Source organism: Podarcis filfolensis (genome assembly GCF_964270895.1).
Source record: "Podarcis filfolensis genome assembly, chromosome: 8".
Taxonomy (NCBI): Eukaryota; Metazoa; Chordata; class Lepidosauria; order Squamata; family Lacertidae; genus Podarcis; species Podarcis filfolensis.
Genome location: NC_139611.1, coordinates 42609865 through 42624521, shown reverse-complemented (window position 1 = coordinate 42624521; position 14657 = coordinate 42609865). Strand labels below are relative to the sequence as shown.

At 48.7% G+C, this 14657-nt stretch overlaps 1 protein-coding gene across 13 annotated transcripts in view; it reads left to right on the top strand.

The window, feature by feature from the left end:
* PMFBP1 (polyamine modulated factor 1 binding protein 1) overlaps nt 1-14657 on the top strand; it is a 79139-nt gene that overhangs the window by 39806 nt on the left and 24676 nt on the right. For 12 of the 13 annotated variants that reach the window (XR_014551271.1, XR_014551272.1, XM_083626216.1 and 9 more), the window contains 3 exons: nt 4553-4685; nt 9750-9896; nt 14545-14628. Coding sequence is in view for 11 of the 13 variants with exons in the window: in XM_083626216.1 (XP_083482342.1) it covers nt 4553-4685; nt 9750-9896; nt 14545-14628 (364 nt within the window). In the remaining 2 variants the exon portion in view is untranslated. Of the gene's footprint in view, nt 1-4552; nt 4686-9749; nt 9897-14170; nt 14629-14657 lie in introns of those variants that run through there. The other variant, XM_083626207.1, reaches the window with a different exon arrangement.

The window sequence follows — 14657 nt, the reverse complement described above, 5'->3', positions numbered from 1 at the left end:
GAGCAGTTTTTCTGTTCTGACTGCATGGTAGCTGCATGCAGCCCTTGGAACAAGAGCCAAACATTCCTTTAAACTCTCTGCTCTGGAGGTTGACCAAAGCTTGACTCGGAGCATTCCATGGGAGCGTCATTACAACTTTGTGATGACTTTCCTTAGGTGGCTGGCGGTAAGCAGGTAGAAGGTAATGTTGATAACTCTAAGTTGGTGGTATTGTGTCTTGTAAATTTAAACCGCTTCTTGCTTCAGTAGGAACCATTTCCTGGTTGGCTTCCAGCCTTTTGTAGTAGAAGGCTATTATGTCTATGTTGAGGTAGAGTTGCTCTTGCCACAGGAACTGGCCTGGCAGCTCAACCCTTTTGGCAACTCTGTGCTTATTGCCTTCCACAGCCATTGCTGGGCAAAGTGCGCAAAATCTTTAAATCTTTTAACAAATCTTTGATTAATCCCTGCTAAGTAGATTAAATCCCCCTGTATACTTTCAGCGGAAGGAATTTGCTCGGTGTCTTTCAGGGCACTACCAATACAGCAAGATACTTTGGTGAGCCGCACAGATTCCCTTAGCACAGGCCTCTGAATCAGTCCTGCCATTGAAACGTGCTATGGTGTCTGAGTACCAGCTAGAGTGGATTTGATTTAAATCACTAGTCACTGAGATTTGATTTAATTTTTTTTTTTACAGAAAGACATTCCTGCTGGTATAATCTTAATATTTACAACCAGATGAAGGTTTCATTTTTGGAAGAATACATTTTTAGAGTAGTTTTTACAGTTATATCAAAAATTACTGATTTGGTTATACTATTAGAATTATGAAATTATTGTGAGGTTTAATAAGTTAACTGTTTATATTTTGACAACTTTTCTGCTGTACTTTATTGGAAGGAGAAAAATAATCACTTCCTTAATAACAATTTAAACAATTTATTTAACTAAAACAATAACGTTGTAGCATATGTATCCATGTTTGTTAACTGATGTGGTTAAACTTTTTTTTTTTTTAAACCAACTTAGACTGAGTTTCAGCACACATGAAAAACTTAAAAGAAATCCTTATTTCCTGATGAATAGCCTTTGGACTGCTATGTAACTTAAATAGAAAACTCTTTAGAAATATTATTCCCCCCCAAAGCATTTTATTTTAAAAATCCAATCAAAATCAAAATAAATCAATTTTTTAAAAATGCTATTTAAATTTTAAAGAGTGGATTTTTATCCACCCTGGTACCAGCTGGACTCTCTGCCTTGTCAGTGCCCAGAAGCAGGAGAACTTGGAAGCCAGAGCATAGGAGCCTGCGCTTCCCTGACCTGACATCACAGTTCAGAGGCTGGCCACAAAAGGCTGCATGGCCCATTCCTCCATCAGACAGCTAGCAGCTGCTGTTTCTGAATGTCAGTAAGCTACCTTACATCAGGTCCATCTTGCCCAGTATGGTTCAAGGTCTTGGCCAGAGAAAGACTTTTGGTGTCACCTGATGCCAGGAGGTGCCATTGGGAACTCAGCCTGGGCCTCCAGCATGACAAACAGATTCTCTGCCACTGAGTTCTGTTCCTTCCCATATTGTGCCAGGGAGGAGATGCCTGGTTGTAACTGTGTGAGTGAAACTCAAATGTCTAAAAAGATCACTACTCCCAGCCTTGGCATGATCCACCTTGCAGATGCACTTCACACATTTTTCTTTTATTAAAGTGGAGAAAAAAATCCATGTCTGGAAAAACCAATTGTCACATTAAAGATTCAAACCTTGTGTGAGAAATAGAATATGCACAAATGTGTTTGTTTTGCATACAAATTTTAAATTTCTGTGTTTTTATTGTAAACTCGGTGTTTGACTTCTAGGAGGATTTCGCTCATTAGTTTTGCTTCATGGAGGTGGCTGGAGAAGTGAGAGGCAAGCCCACAGGGAGGCAGCCAGGTGTTGAGTTTTTACCCAGAGCACAAATCATTGGCAAACCCTAATTCTGCTGTGTTTCCCCAGCCAGGAGAGTGAAAAGGCTGGGCAGTGGCAGTGGTGGTTTCTCCTCGGAATAGAAGCTGAGGTTCTCAAGGAACAGCCACAGTGACCGGATTGTGTACTGGTAACCCAATTCAATGTGCACAGAAATCCCTCCACCAAAGAACTTTTTGTTCTCCTTTGGGGCTGCAGCCCAGCCTTGCTGCTTCCCATCATTCACTTGCATTCTTGAGTTTTCTTTTGAGCTTTTCCAAATTGCCACACATGGTATTCCTCTTTTCTTTAATGATCAGCCCTCCTCCATTTCAGGTCATTCAGTCCATCTTGTATCACCAGCAACAATTCTCTTCAATTCCTAATTGAACGCTTCAGAACCCCTCCCGAGAACTCTAGTAATGTCTCTTGGGGCTCTCTCATGTGCCAATGACAAGACTTAAGTTTGTTCATTACCTCTTGGGTGTTCCAGGGGTTGGCTGGCCTCAGAACAGGAGATATAGATATAGATACCCCTCTCCCTCCCACCCAAATCAGCCTCTTTGCCCTGTACTCCAGTCTGTAATAGATATCATTAGAGGGTCCTGGACTCCATATTTTAAAGCACTGGCCTTGTGGCAGAATTCCTCTGAGACATCTTCTGGGCCTCCAATATCCTGGAAAACATAGTTAAAATATTATCTGCCTCCCTGCTTCAGCCAAGAGCTTCCAGAGTGGTTTGGCCCATTAGATTAATGCAGATGCTTTGTGGCTCTCCACGCCCTTTGGCATAGATCTCTGCCTACCAGTGTCATCTCTGGTTTCCCCTGGGGTCTTCATCCATACTTTGTGACGTAGTGGCTTGATGGCCTGCTTGGCTTCTGACTTTAATGATGAAAAAACTCATATTCTTGACACAGGCTGGGTGCAGTCATGTGATTTGGTCATGTTCACTCTCTTTACAGGAAACACCAGCCAAATTTGCCACCAAATAATTGTTTCATCATTCTGCCCGTTCCAAACGTCTGTCTGCGAATTGCCTTCCTTCCTATATTAAGTTGCCTTGCTTGCCTCCTTCAGATGATTTCAGGGAGCAGTTAATGCTAAGCTCTGCTCATCCTCTTCCCCCAAATGCGGCCCTTTCTGCCCCTCTGCGTTGCCTCCGGGTGCAATAAGTAGGTTAATACTTGCTGTAGGGTTAGCCTGAGGGTTAGAGTTCCCAGTGGGCAAACCAGCATACTGCGTGGGAAGTGTGCATGTACGTGCCCGCCTGTGCATACAAGAGAGAGAGAGAGAGAGAGAGAGAGAGAGAGAGAGAGAGAGAGAGGGCTTGTGAACACAGAGGTTTTCAAGGTTAACACACACGTTCCATTCCCTTGTTATGCCACCTTCAGCAGAGGTAGCTAAATTTGCAAACCATTTCCTCTTTTTAGAAAATGCAGTGTTATGCAACCTGTTTCCCCCCCCCTCATTTTTCAGAGGCAGGAAAACTTGGGCTGTGTCGGTGAGCTCTCTTTCTTTCTCATCTTTCCAGAGGCTGCTAATGCCCTCCCTCTGGAACTTGAGAGGCAGGATTTTCATCCAACCGAAAGGCCTGGCTCTTGTTCAGGAAGGGGAGATATTACCCTCAGTCCCAAGTGGAGTCCTATCAAATGCTGTGAAAATGGGAATGTCTCTTCCCCATCCTGTTCCCTTCCAACAGAATACAAAGGACTTGTCTGAAAAAAAAGTATTCTTGGAACTCACAGCAAGTGAAAGATGCTGACATCTCTTCCCACAGACCGAAATAGCTATACATATATAGATAGGAGCTGCCACCCCCACCCAGTGTGGGGATTTTGAGAAGCCAGAGAGCCTGGATTAAACTTCAGCAAGGATCCTGTCGGGGGGGGGGGAGCATCTCAGGCATTGCTTTGATGAGGTGGTCACAAAGCCTGCCGGTTGGGGCTCCAGAGGAAAGTAGAAAGCTGCCTTCTTCTGCTGAGTCAGACCATTAGTCCAGCTTAGCTCAGGGCTAGCAGTTGCTCTCCGGGGTCTTTTTCATCCTAACCTGCGGATGCCGGAGGTTGTGCCTGGAACCTTTTGCACGCCATGCAGATGCTTTGCCACTGCGCTGAGACTCCATTAACCTTTCCAGCCAAGCCCTTGAGCCCTTTCCAGGCCACGGCATGCTCATTGGTGACTCACAGGGGCAAATAGCGCTAGAGCTGCAGCCATGCATCATGCTTGGAGGTGCCCATTCAGGGTATACAAGGTATGCACACAGCAGCCTCTTGAAAGAAACAACCATTGGGGTTGGGGAACACTGCTTTCCTGAGTGTGTGAGTGAGTGAGTGGTCGGTCTAGATGAGCAGAGGGAGAGATGCCTTTTACCAGGACAGGCTGTCTGTCCACCCATTTGAGGACAGGTCTCTCCAGGGTCTCCAGCAGAGAAAGGAAGACAGTTCCTATCACCTGGTCCTTTCCTAGCTAGAGATACAAGGGATTGAGCTAGAAGCATTCTGCATGCCAAGCAAAGCTACAGCAGACGCTTCCCTAAAACCAATTTGTTTGTTCCCTTTCCCCAAATTCTTCTGTGCAGCCTTTGTACCTTTTCTGACTGGCCTTCCCTTCCTCCCTTTGTGTAGGTACTGTCTGCCAGGACAGGAGATGGAGCAAGCAGAACTGAAGTCTCTTTGGGGACTGAAAGAGCACTTTACTTGTGAGCTGGATCTTCAGCTGAGAGACGCTGGTTCCACCCAGGAGAAGGTGAAAACAGAGGTAGGGTTTATCTTTCTTTTCTGGAGGCGGCTCCAGCAGCACAAGCAGACACTGAACTAGCTGGGCTAGCCTGCCTGGGAGGAAAGAAGGATGATCAGAATCCACTTTGAGGCCAAGAAAGGGAAGGAGAGCAGGAATGCTTTTGCCCTTCGTTTGCCAGTAGCTGCCCACCTGTGTGGCAGTTCTGAAAACCTTTCCCTAAAGCTCTGGTGAGGTTGAGCAGGCATTTCCATCTATATATGTATGCAGGGCCATCTTTTCCTGATTTATAAGGGACAGTGTGCTGGCTCTCACTCAAGCAGGTGCTGGCTTCTTAATTTCTTCTGGCCTGTGAACTTTAGATGTACCCATATACATGTGAAGATTTCCATTCTCTCTTTCATAATAAATTGTTCTTCGGGGCTGCGCTTGAAGCTGACCCAGAAACTCCAGAGGCTGCAGCGAGGCTCCTCACGGAGTCTCTGCCATGGGAGCATATTCACCCAGTGCTTTTCAAACTGCACTGGCTCCCGGTAGAGTACAGGGTCAGATTTAAGGTGCTGCTTTTGACCTTTAAAGCCCTTCACGGCCTAGGACCTTCGTACCTACGGGACCGCCTCTCCTGGTATGCCCCACGGAGAGCCTCAAGGTCCATAAATAGCAACACCCTAGTGGTCCCGGGCCCTAAGGAAGTTAGATTGGCTTCAACCAGAGCCAGGGCCTTTTCAACTCTGGCTCCGGCCTGGTGGAACGCTCTGTCTCATGAGACCAGGGCCCTGCAGGATCTGATTTCTTTCTGCAGGGCCTGTAAGACAGAGTTGTTCCGCCTGGCCTTTGGTTTGGAGCCAATTTGATTCCCTCCCTCTCTTTCTTTTTTCCTTTCCTTCTCCTCCTGCGATGAGGCTACATTTTAATATTTTAATGTTTCAATATTTTAATGTTGTATTTTAATTTTGTTTTTAAGTTGTAATCATTCAACTTGTTTTTATTATTGCTTGTAAGCTGCTCTGAGCCCAGCCTTGGCTGGGGAGGGTGGGGTATAAATAAAAATTATTATTATTATTATCATTATGTTTGTACATCCCACCGTCCTTCACACACACAAAATGCCATACCAGAGCAGGTCACTTCATTGTTTTAGCTTTGCTTCTGCTTCATCCAACTTCTGTAATAATGCAAACTGGGAACAGCCACCCAATGGAAGCTTGAAGGAAAGTGCAGTCACCATCTGCTTCATTCTTGAGAAGTGCATCTCCCACATCTGGATCTTCTGTGCACATGGTTACCATAGCAACACCAGCAAGGTCAAATGTATGACTTGCTGAGTCATTCACCCTCCCATTGGTTCAAGAATGTAGAGCCAAGTATAATAGTCTCTAGGGCATTGATTTCATCATGCTCCTGTCTTTGGTGGTTGTGTCCTGTTGCAAAACCTGCTGCTATCCTATTTGCTGTCAGGGTCCGACTCTGTGACAATCAAGGGAAGAGGCTGTACGTTATACACAGCAGTGTTAGCTAGCATGGTGATAGTGTTAGTGTATCTCTGTACATATGTATCTTTACTTCAAAGACCAGAGGAATTGTATATAGCAGATAGTAGTGTTTAACTTTGCTTGTATCTGGGGGCAATAAACACTTCATTAGTTTGAATGGCATGGGAGAGGAGTTTTCCCCTTAACCGGGGACTCTGGAAGAAGCTGTTTTGCTGGGAGCAGGAAATCTCTGAAGGTTCTTCTGGGACTCTGCATACTCTGCTGATATTTCACCCTGGTTGAGGTGTGGTGAACTACCAGCGGACTTCCACAAGTCACCAACAATGATTATTCAGGACTCTGGAAATGGGTTCATTGTGGCCCAATTGCTGTAGGTTTCTTGGGATGTTACTCTTGCTGCATCTTGAAACTGTCAGCTATCAACATCCCAGTGCTTGTTTGCTTCTGAGAATCCAGGAGAATCTCCAACAAAAAGCAATGCTGTTCTCTCTCCGAGAAATATCTGCCTTCTGTAGCTGAGAGGAAGTCTCTAAATCTCTTTCAATGCATTCCTCACATCCTCAGTCAACTTCCTCGTAACAGGTGGGCTTCTGCTTTGGCATGGGAGCCATTAGAAAAGAATCAGAGGAGGAGAGAGGTACAGTGGGGAAGCCAAGAGGTCAGGCATTACTTCTGCCTCTCAACAAGGGTAGAGGCTTGTCAGTCGGTCACAAAGTCTTGGGCCCTTTTGCTCCAATCTGGAGCTCCAACAAGCCACTTCTTATTTCCATATGTGGAAGTGGAACAGCTGGAACTGAAGGGCCTGGTCCAACCATGAAGGCTTGAGAGAAGAAGGCAGGCAAATGAAATGCAGTCACGCCCTTGACTTCCAGGAGGAAAGATGGCAGACTAGACATCTCTTGTCGACACACTGTCGATGGGGATAATTACATGGTGATTAATGATAGCCAAACCATAAATCTTGTTTATCTCATTATCTCTGGGAAAACAGAGATAACAGGGATTAACCTCTGATACTCAGAAAGGCTGCTTTCCATGCTTTAGGACCGAGAAGTTTTTGAGGGACTCAGACAAGGGTGAGTGACTGAGAGCGAAGGAAATCATAATCTTGCCCAAACACCTCATAATAGTCCTAAGGGACATAAGGTTGGCGAAATCTACCTTTCTTTAATTATTTGTGAGACTTTTAATAAATTATGACTGAGGGAGGGGAGCTGCATTCCTCTTCCTCTCTATGAGGATTTAACCCTCAGCAGCTTCTGCTTCAATGGTGCTGCAGATGTCACAAGAACTTGGTTCTCAGCACAGAGAAGCATTTATTGGGAACCTTGGGCCAGTCACACTTCTCTGAAGTCTCTCAGCCCCACTCACCTCACAGAGTGTTTGTTGTGGGGGAGGAAGGGAAAGGAGATTGTTAGCCACTTTGAGACTCCTGAAGGGGAGTGAAAGGCGGGATATCAAATCCAAACTCTTCTTCTTCTTCTTCAATCCCAGGAAACTGAACTCCTTTCCATCCTGTGATCCTGTGCAGGATCCTTTGAGCATGAACCATTCCACACAAAATGCTATAGGTGATTATTCCCAGCCCCCTTAAAATCAGACTTGGGACCAAATGAAACAAACGGTGATGGGTGAAATGGGTTTCTTTCTGCCAGGGTGCCAACGGCCGGGCTCTTCTGAGCGGGGCATGGGAGGTCTTCTTAATTTGCTCTGGTTCCAGCCTACGTACCCTGAGCCTCCAGCACAGAGCAGGTCACATGTGCAAATATGCTCACCCAGCCCTTTTGTGTGTGCTTTGCATGGAAAAGAAAGTCTGCTTGTGGAGGAGCCGCCAGGAAGGGCTTTCCTCCCAAGCTTCTGCAGCTGCTTCCATTTCAGGCTCTCTTGCCCTCCATCCGCCCATGATCGGTCAGCCCCTGCCTTCACGGGAGCGCTCCTTTCCTTAACAAGCACAACAATGGCAGCTGCAACGGCCTGCCGCTGGATCTTCAAAGAGGAAATTAATTCCATCTGCAGAAGGGTCAAGTGCTGGAAAGTGCCGAGCAGTGCAGTTTGCATGGCAGGCTACAGAGGCAGCGATGCTAATAAGACTATGTTGAGAACAGCAGCCTGGCTCTGGGGAGTCCGATGAAGGCTTCTACAGATTTTGAAAGAAAGTCTCCCACACCTAATGATGTCTGCTTTCCAATTCATTAATAATGTGGAGCGGGGAGATGGGAGGGAGAGGCAGGCCTGGCTTTGAAATATCAGAACGGGAGAAGATGGGGATTGCTCCCTCCTCTCACTAGAGGTCACAAAGCGAGAAGCAGCTGCAGCCACAGGGCCACCAGAGCTGGGACCAAGGACCATAGCATTGCAGGAATAGTTCCTGTGATGGGCTGCAGCAGTAGGAATTGGAAGAGGCCTTGAAGCGCAGCCCAAACAGGCCTTGGCCTTCAGGAAGACAAGTCATCAGGTGATGCCTAATGAAGGGATTTCAACTCCAAGCAGCTTCCTCTAGGATGCCTGGACACATTGTCTGACCTTGCTGCTTTGCATCGTTAAAATTTCCCATTCCCAGGATGGTGCTTAAGCGAATTGTCATTTTACCTTCATCTTTCCCCTTCCCTAAACCAATTGGAAATGTCGCTCCCAAAGCAGGTGTGAGCCGCTCTTCCTGGGCCAAGTGAGTTGTGAGTGAAACTGTTCTCTGTTTTCTTGAAAAGCGCTTCCTGGGTCCAGTGACGTGGTGCCTGATATCATCTCTTCCCTGGCGCTGCCAGGGGGATGGGCTATGTTCCTGGACCTCACTCTGCTTGCAATGCACAGAGCTGGGGAAGAGGACACACCCACTTGCAGCCTTCCCAGCCGCTTCCATCAGGCTGACATTTCTTGGCTTTGACATGCCTGCTGGAAATCGCTCTGTCTCCATGTGATTTTTCTGCATGGTTTCAGCAATTCCACACAAATGTTATTCCCTGCTGGGAGAGACAGTGCTGGCCGGGAAGCTCTCTGTCCCAGGTAGGAGCTCTCAAAGCAGAGAATTTGTGTCATTTTATCCCCTCCCCTGACTCGATGTAACTTAAAGGAAGATGGTGGGAGGTGCTTTTATTGGGGCGGAGAGGGACGACATTCTCTGATGCACAGCTTTTTGTCCTTCCTTGGAATTTTCTAAAAGCAATATACATGTTTTTTTACTTTTTTATTTTGTAAGCTTTTGTAAACTGTACTGAGAATGCTGGTTGACCATTGAAGGGTAGGGCATACATTTAACGAATAAGTAAATGGGGAATAAAAAGAGTCCAGCGAGGTTGCCCAAGTGTGGAAACAGAATGTGAGTTTCAGCAGGTGTGTTCAAGAGCAAGGAAAGAAGTCTGTGTTGGAGGCCCTGGTTGGTGCCTCCTCAGCTCTGAAGTGTGGCCTGCAGGCCATTCCTGCTGCAATCTGCTAAGCTCCAGCTTCAGCCCCAAAATATCTTGGTTCCAGGGTATGTTATTGCACTGCTCCCCTTTTTGTGTCAAAAACTGGCACTGCAGAAGCACCCGACCCTCTGCCGCACCCAGAGCAGACTGCTTACCAAAATCCAGGTACATGATGGGTTTGTGCATTGCAGGTTCTGGAGAAAGCAGCTAAAATTAAAGAACTGCAAGAGACCATCACAGATCTGCAGAACGAACTCTCCCAGAAAGACTTGGAGGTGGCGTGCCATCTGCAGGAGGAGCTCCTCCTGGAGTCACAACTGAGCTCCCTGCCGCAGCTGGTAAGGCTTGTGCTGCGTGTGGGGTGGGCCCGCTTGCCACTTTTGCCTGAGGTTTCTCTCTGTCCTGAGTAGTAGTGACAGAAGAGGCACAGTTGAGGGCTGGCCACCAGTACAGTTTGAAGGCAGTAAGGCTAATCAAAAGCTTCCTCTTGTTTTAACTGGAGGGATCCTGGGTGGGTGGGTGCTGGTAACTGAGGGGTTGTAAGAGGCAGGAGCTTTTCTCGTGCATTTGCTTTCGAGCCTGTCTGGGGGCCATGGCTCCTTGGATCACCTTGACGAGGAATTGGTCCCTTGTTGCTGACTTGGGACCTAACCTGGGATCCAAGCAGTGCCAGAGAGGCAGGAAAGAAACACAGGCAGAATTTTCTGGGTGCCCTTCCCTACTGGCTAAGCATTGGCTGCGAAGTCTCCTCTTGGGTTGATCTCTCAGCAGGCATGTCTGGGGAGTTCTAGAAGGCTGCTCCTCAATGCAGCCTGCACTTGGTTTAAGCCAGGGGTCAGCATACTTTTCCAGCAGGGGGCCGGTCCACTGTCCCTCAAACCTTGTGGGGTGCTGGACAGTATTTTGAGGGGGGGATGAATGAATTCCTGTGCCCCACAAATAACCCAGAGATGCATTTTAAATAAAACCACACATTCTACTCATGTAAAAATGCTGATTCCCAGACCATCTGTGGGCTGGATTTAGAAGGCGATTGAGCCGGATCCAGCCCCCGGACCTTAGTTTGCCTACCCATGGTTTCCAGCCTTTCTCAACCTGTGGGTCCCCAGATGTTGTTGAACTACAACTCCCATCATCCCAAGCTAGCAAGGCCGGAGCTGAGGGATGATGGGAATTGTAGTCCAACAACATCTGGGGACCCACAAGTTGAGAACTGCTGGTTTAGGCTGTAATCATCCATATACTGACCAGATACAATTCACATTGTATCAGTTGGACTTTCCTCTGTGTAAACATTGTTTGGACAGAGCCAAAAACCTCCCAACATTCTCTGAGCGGGATGGGGGTGAAACTGTGGGGGAACGAGATGTAACAGAATACAGAAAAGAAAAATACAATGAATGTCCTTTGTATACACTTGGACAATAATTCACAAAGCATTAAATGTGGATCAGAAGGATTCTACCAGGTAGCAAAGCACCAGTGAGAGAACTCCCATCATCATCAAGCCAGCTGAGGCAATGGAAGATGAAGTCCAACAACATCTAGTGGGCCACAGGTTCCCCACCCATGGCCTTCCTGGGTGATTAATGCCCCGTGGTCAGCTGCTTGCTGGGAGAGGTAGTGCTGGTGATACTTTTTTCTCAAGACAGATGCAGGCAAAGGAGACTTTTTGGCAGCTCAGGCCAAAGAGGAGGCTCGTTGGGTGCAGAAAACTCTCTGATCTGCAAGGATGGATCAGGAAAAGCCCCAAGCATCCAGGTCCCTGGTAGGATGGACTCTCAGCCCCCACCACAGAGGAAGCAGGAGGATGGCTTCCAGTCAGGAGTGGTTCTTGAGGTCACTATTGGCATGTCCCTTCCAAGGCAATGACTCCTCCTTTCTGAGCAGAATAAGCACAAACACACACTCCACACACACACAGACCCTCGATGTGAGTGCTGCGTGTGGTGCACTCCTGCTGGTGCCAAGCTCTCCTTGCAGGAAACATTCTGGTGTGTGAGTGGAGAAGGAGGAGGGAGAAGCAGCCCTGGCAACCCCTGGGGGCAAGATGTTTGGCCTGGGGACTCAGCAGCTCCTCGCTCAGCCTTCTGTCCCTTTGTGTCTGCTACTCCTGCTCCTCCCCTCTCCTTGGCTTGTTATTTTTCTTTTGACCACTCTTCTCTGCTCCCAGGTCAAGGGCTTGCCCTGTTACAAGAGAAAACTTAGCCGAAAAATTAAGAGGTTTAATCAAAGCTTCTCTAGGCAGCACGAACAATCAGAAAACACTGCACTGGACAAAGTTAACTGCCATTCAGAGAGAAACAGCCAGGGCTTTGCCGTTTCCTGAACAAAGGACTCGGAGACTGAGCCAGAGTTGTGAATGGAAGTGCCAGGAAAAGCAGGCGGGGGAGCCATGCAGCACCGTTTCCCTGTACAACTCACACGCCGGCCATTTTCCTTTCAGCGACAATGTGGAGAGAGGCAGGGAGGTGTCCACAAAGCCAGCTCCCCTCCCCACCCACAAAGGGAACAGATTTTTCTGTCTGAGAAAACAGCTAATATTTCAGGCTTAAAGGAGGGAAAGGAAGCCCTGGTCTCTCCTGAGGCATCCTTTGTTCAGAGGGGTGGGGGATGTATGTGCTTGTTTGTGGGCATTGCCACTGCTGCTCCCCCCCCCAGACTGAGTGCAACCTGCTACACCCAACCCAGCTGGCCTCTGCCTACTGAACCTGTAAAGCAGAGCCACCCAGCTCTTCTTGACTCATTAGGAAGCCATTATTGTGCTTTCTCTCTGCATGTATATGTGGCAAAAGAGATCCAGAGAAGGGAGAAGGTTGGAAGCGGACAGCTAGAATGGGAGTGGCCAAGGATCAGGCCAAGGAGTAGAGGGGAGGGAGAGGCAAAGGCAGGATCTGCCTGATCTTTGCCACGTGGCAGAGAGAGGGTGAGGAGGCAGGGCTGATGTTCTCCCCACTCCTTTGGCACATGGAAGGTGCTCCTCTTTCCCAGCCTGGCAACCTCCTCCAGCTGGGGAAGGTGCTGGCTCTCTGCTCACTGGGGGTTCTCCAAGGCCCCCCCGGTTTGAGTGTGCACATGGGCTGATTAACAAAGAAGGCAAGGTCCTGGTGGGGCAAACTGGCAGCATCTCCCCTCAGCCTGCTTGCCACCGCCGGGATCCATGTTTCTGCATTGTGGCTGCTGCTGCCGACTGGCCCTGTGTGCAGAGCTTGGAAGGAAGGAGGGTGTGCACGCATACCTTACAAGACAAGGAGCAGCCATGTGCGCAAGGGAGCCAGGGGTACGGTTTCAGCTTGGCTAAACAATTAAACTCTCAGAGCCGAGGGAGGAGCAGTAGGGCCGTGATTTTCTTTTCTTTTGCAGTAATTGCCTCAGCAATCAGCTTTGATCATCCAGGAGCAGAAGAGACGTGTTGCAAGTTGACATCCGCGGTTTTAATGCAGCCATTTGCATACAGGCGCAGAGCAGAGCACACGGCTTTCTGTGGCGTCTTTGACCTGAAACCGCAGCAGCTTCATAGACACCTCATTTAATTTAATATTTCGCCTCCACTGCAGAAGCCATTGGGGATGGGGGTGGGGCGGATAATCTGGCTCTTGCTTTCCCTGCAAATGTCTCCAGAAATGACATGAAAGTAATTGCTTCTGAACAGAACAGAACAGAAAGGAAAAGAAAAGAAATAGCAGAGTTGATTCCGCTTAAATAGCATGGGGATTCGCCCCAAAGATGCTGCCCCCTTCTTTACAGCAGGAGAATGGATGCATGTGTGGGGAGCTGGGGACAAGGGAGGAGAGAGAGAGAGAGATGACCCAGCCTACTTGTCAGGAGGAGGAGGCATCTTCTGTACTGCCATGGCTGAGACAGCCTTTTGCCCCACCCTGGGGGTGGGGAACTTCCTTGCTCCTGACGATCTGGAGGCTGCCAACCACTCTACCCCTGTTGTGGATGGAGAATCCTGAGGGACATTAAATGGATGGTTTCTCCGCCAGGCAAGACGTAAGAGCCCTGCTGGACCAGGTCAGAGGCTCAGGTGACTCACTGTGGCCAGCGAGAATGGGAAGCCCACAAGCAAGACATGAATGCTCTAGCCCTCCCTTGCAGCCCATCTCACTGCCTGGCCTCTGAGCCACCTTGGCTCATGGCCATGGACAGACCTCTCCCCCTTGTAAAGTCACAAAATGGGTGGGAGCTAATTCCCTTTGTTCCGTTTGCATCGTAGGCAGTGACCCTCTGGCTTTTTCTCTTCCCTGGGCAGCTACTGTGCTCCAGCAGCTGGGTCCTTTGAGAACTGCCTCTCCTCATCCAGATCCACCAAGCACCTGAAACTAGAGCTAAAGATCTTTGGCCATCAGCACAGCACAGCCCCCACCCCAAGACAACAGGGCCTGGGTGATTCTGACTCCTCAGAGGCTGGGGAGGTTCAGGGTGCCCATTTGACGTGGCGACTCAAGCTTGGAGTTCTTTGAATTTCTACAACCCTGTCCAGCCCCTTTTTGGGTGTTTTAACCTTTGAGGGACCACCTGGCAAGCCCTCTGGCATGGGGTGGGGATGGAGAGGCCACCAGGAAGAGCTTTTTCTTCTAGAGGCCAGAGGAGCATCATTATCCCCACCATTATGCTGCTATAAGGTATAAAGAGGGTTAGGCCTGGCATTGCTGCAGCTTGTCTAGCTTCCTCCAGACAACTGCCCCAGAAGCCAGGACACAATGCTCACCAGCTCCAGTGGCAGGACTGTCACAGCATTGGCTGATGCCCACTTGGCACATTGCCAGGTCCTCCAGGCTTCCTCCTCACACCCCTTGGCCTCTGCCTCCACTCTGTCCTGTCTGGGGTATCTCCCCCTCCCTTCCCAAGGCTTTTGGGGCTGCAGCAGCACAAGCCGCTCTAGCAGATCAATACCCTGAGTCTTGTCGTCTTCTCCCTGCTTATTGGTTGACATTCGCAATCCTCTCTTCCTCCCTCCCTTCCTGTATAAACCCCTTTCAGCTGGAGCAGCAAGCCGCAGAGACCCTGAGGCTTCGGAGCCAGCTCCTGCTTGGGCAGGATGAGAGAGACAGCCTGGCAGACAAGGTACCCGAGACCCCTCTCTCCCCTCTCTC